At 37.0% G+C, this 4,162-nt stretch overlaps 1 protein-coding gene across 3 annotated transcripts in view; it reads left to right on the forward strand.

Annotated features, from left to right (window-relative positions):
* The window catches only part of CUNH4orf33 (chromosome unknown C4orf33 homolog), an 8,124-nt gene extending 4,293 nt beyond the window's left edge, over positions 1-3,831 (forward strand). For all 3 annotated transcript variants that reach the window (XM_015818779.1, XM_015818780.1, XM_015818781.1), the window contains exons 4-6: positions 384-435; positions 540-739; positions 2,851-3,831. In XM_015818779.1, coding sequence (XP_015674265.1) covers positions 384-435; positions 540-739; positions 2,851-2,950 — 352 coding nt within the window. In that variant the 3' untranslated portion in view covers positions 2,951-3,831. The remainder of the gene's footprint in view (positions 1-383; positions 436-539; positions 740-2,850) is intronic.
* Positions 3,832-4,162: the final 331 nt, after the last annotated feature.

Genomic DNA, 4,162 nt, shown 5'->3' on the forward strand with positions numbered 1-4,162 from the left:
CCTCAGGGTGCCGTCAGCCAGACAGTGCCGGCTGGTGACCCCCAGGGGGAGGGCCTTCTCGGTGGGAGCCCCCACCCTCTGGAACGAACTACCCCCAGAGATCCGGGTGATCCCGGATCTCCCCTCCTTCCGCCGCGCCCTAAAGACATGGCTTTTTCAACAAGCGGGTCTGGCCTAGGGAATTTTAGTGGGGTTTTTATGGGTAATTTTAAGGGTAATTTTAACGATTGGCCTTTTCGAATATTTTCTTTTAATTTGGTTTTAATATGGATATTTATTGTACTGTGGTTTTATAAGGCTGTTAGCCGCCCTGAGTCCGGTGAGGAGAAGGGCGGGATACAAATTAAATTATAAATAAATAAAAAAATATTATATTTTTATAGGCATGGCCAACATCTTGTATTATTCCTTTGTGGCAAACGGAATATCTGCAGAGTAAGTGAACCATTTGAGTTAATTTCCCCCTAAGTATGTGAGTGACTCTGAGAAGAAGGTAAATCTGTGTTTTAATTTTTTAATTTTTTTTACTTTTAACCCAGAAAGAGCTTCCTTTAATATTTGAAGTTTCAAAAACAACTACCAAATGGAGGGGCCGTGCTCATTTGCCTTGGAATTTTTTTCCTCCCAACACTGATAGATTTAATGCATTTGCAATTCATGGAACAGATGTGAATAGAACATATGAAGCACTCTATCCTATTCCCCATAATGAAGTTCACAATAACCAGAAACCTGATTTGTAAGTATATCTGTGATGCCATTTTTATGATCTATGTTGCCATTATGATTATTGAAAGTCTGGTATAGGGAAAATAATATTTTATTGTCCTATATCCTAAGGGTAAAGTTTTATAACTTTATTATATTTATAGTCTACTTTTCATACAAGATCTCAGGTAGTATGCATAGTACACCTATTTTCTCCACAAACTGTGAGACAGGTTGAGTTCAAAGACCAGATAAGGTCCAAAGTCATCTCTCTGAGACTGGGTTTGAACCTCAGGCTGTCTATCAAACTGTAACTCTCAAACCACTACAGGTTTGAGTATAAATTTACCAAGAAAATCTAGATTAATTTTGGAATTGTTTCTCTTTGTTTGGAATCAACCAACAGCCCATTTATTATTGCAGAGGTAACCAGCCTCTCTTGGTTGGCGGACCAGAAGAAAAGGGAGGGGGAAGCATTTTACACATGCATGCATGTGTGCACATGCACAGGCCACGAGCATGCGCATGATGCAAACGGGGTGGGGCTAGTGCTTGCATGATACTTGCTAGCCCTGCCCCGTTCTTGTGCACAATGTTCTGTTTTTGTGCCCCAAGGCGTGCTGACGGCCCCTTTTTGAGCACCATAGTGCGGCGGCCCGTTTTTGTGCTCCGTGGTGCAGCGGCCCGTATTTGCACTCCGTGGTGTGGCAGCATCCCGTTTTTGTGCCCTGCCGTGCAGCGGCAGCCAATTTTCACACCCCAAGGCACGGAGGCATCCCATTTTTACGCCCCAAGGTGTGGCAGCGGCCTGTTTTTGCACCGTGTGGCACAGTGTCCTGTTTTTTCACCCCGCGGCCGCAGCACTAGCACAAGTGGGTGCACGCACTGGCCAGCCTGTCCCGAGACCCAGTGTCCAGCAGCCCATAGCCCACTACCAGGCCGTGGCCCACAGGTTGGGGACCCCTGTATTATTGAATATAATAAAACATCTGTTCCTAAAACCACCAATAGCAAAATCATACTTAAAGTTGATTCTCCTTTTTCATATAATTTACGGTGTAAATATTGTCTAGCATATTTCAAATATATTTCAGAAATATTTTGAAGCTTTATGTAATGCAATAAATATTCACATATTTCTTATCTTTTATATCCTTCATCTTCATTATTTTGTATCCTTTCTGGGGCCTGGAATTCATAATTTGCTGTATTCCATGCACACTGGTATCTTCTGAATGTCTACTGGTGATGGTTATCTAATTTTTACCCCATCTCCAAACCCTTAATTAGCATCATATGAACAGCTTCAGTTTTTAATGCAAATAAATTAATTTGTAGGTTTAGAAAACATTAGGCTAGCGATTTTTTGACAGCTTGGAAAACTCTAGGGTTTGATTTAACAGAAAAAGCCTTCAGGTATATGCTGAATGGGACAATATTTTGCATAGAGTCTATCTTCAGATTGAATGGCTGGTGCTGCTTGCTTATCCCATCCTGTGCAAATATATTTAACTGATTAGTTTGTCTTAATTTGGTATGGTGGTGTATCTGAAAGTCTTACATATTTACAGAGAATACATAAAAGTTTAAAAAAAAGATATAAAATGGTGTTTTTCAATCTTAGCAGTATTACATTATATGGACTTCAAAACTGAGAATTTGCGAGCCAGTATTGCTGGCTGGGAAATTCTGGGAGTTGAAGTCCATACATCTTAATGTTCTGAATGTGGCTCAGTGGTTAGAATGCAGTACTGTATTGCAGGCTAACTCTGCTCACACTTCCAGGAGTTTGATTCCTTCAATCCTGACCAGCTCAAGGTTGACTCAGCCTTCCATGCTTGGTAAAATGAGGACCCAAATTGTTGGAGGCAATATGCTGATTCTGTAAACCACTTAGACAGGTGTAAAGCACTGTGAAGCAGTATATAAGTCTAAATGCTATTGCTAAGGCTGAAAAACCCTGGTATAAAATGTGATATTTATGTATATATAAACAGCTGTCAAAGATGTGAACTTTGTTTCTTGAATGAATGAACTATCCTAGTGTTTAATAGAGTACAAATTTTTTATTATTGTCATTATTCTTTGTAGCAATTCAGTAAGAGTGAGAAAGGTTGAATATATGCTTGCTTTTTCTTGCAGTCATCGTCTGGAATATTTTAAAAAATTCAGTTTCAAACAATTAATGGGAGAAGATTGGAAACAGATTGAATCAGACATGTGGAAATCATGCATTAGATGAAAAATACAAGAATATCATGAGGATTTGGCTGAACAATTTTTGTGGGCAGGGATCTTTCTTTTTAGGACTGCAGGTGAGCTTTCGTTTGAAAAAATAGGGACATTTATCAAATTAGAATTATTCCTACTGAATTTTATGGACAAGGAATTAGAAAAGAATTTGGAAAATATTATAATTGTTGTAAGATTATTCTATAAAAAATGGAAATACGATGAAAAACATTCAGCAGAAGACTGACATAAAAATAACTGAACCTGCAGAAATGATGAAGCTGATCAGTTTGATGAGAGAAAAAGAAAGGGAATCTTCTTTTTTGAAACACTGGAAACCTTATATAAACTTTTTGCTGAAAAAAAAATAAATCAATGATTTCAGGATAAAAAGGGAGAAAGTGGATAAAAATATTACTTGATAGAAAGGTACAATTGTATGTTTTCTTCTTTCATTTCCTGAAATTTTCTCTTTTCCTTACTATCGTGTATATTTTTACTTTTATTACATTGAAATATATGTGTGTATGTATGCACATGCATGCATGGACACTTAACACAACTGATTTACTTCTTTTAAGCTTTTTATAAAATGACAAGATGACAAATTAAGCTACTATAACAGGCAGAGGTGAACTAATTATTAGTTACTAATAAAAATAAGGCAGGGGCATTAGCCTCTATTTCTAATGCAGATTAAGATAGATTATTGGACACAGTTGATTTTCTTATAGTACTGGAAAGTCTATAGTGGATTAAATGGAAGAGTCTTGGCATCAGGAAAATTTATAGATAATGTTTATGCAATATGTCTATATCTTTGTAATAAAATAATTTTATCAGTACCTGGAATCATGTAAAAGTTTTGCTTCCTTTCATCTCTGCATTTTATTATTATTTAAATAAAATCATATCAGTTTATAATTTAATCATAGAATTTTTATTCATGGTGTGGAAATGGATGCCAATTGAATTTAGTAGACTTAGTCACAATGCATAGAATTTTAGCCTTCCTTTAAAGTTTATATAATAGTGGCTAGGTTTATTTTTTCTTTCTTTCGACAATTTATAGGCCACTTAGCTCCCAATAACTCTGGGCATCTTACACTTATAACATTAAAAAAGAGACATAAAAGAGATCATGAACAGCCTGAATGCAAACATATGAACCAAAAAAATCCAATCCGGTAGGTGCTTAACCTTTAGCCTGCCTCAAAGTCAG

This window comes from Protobothrops mucrosquamatus, unplaced genomic scaffold (assembly GCF_001527695.2).
Source record: "Protobothrops mucrosquamatus isolate PMUCROS unplaced genomic scaffold, P.Mucros_1.0 scaffold789, whole genome shotgun sequence".
In the NCBI taxonomy this organism is placed as follows: Eukaryota; Metazoa; Chordata; class Lepidosauria; order Squamata; family Viperidae; genus Protobothrops; species Protobothrops mucrosquamatus.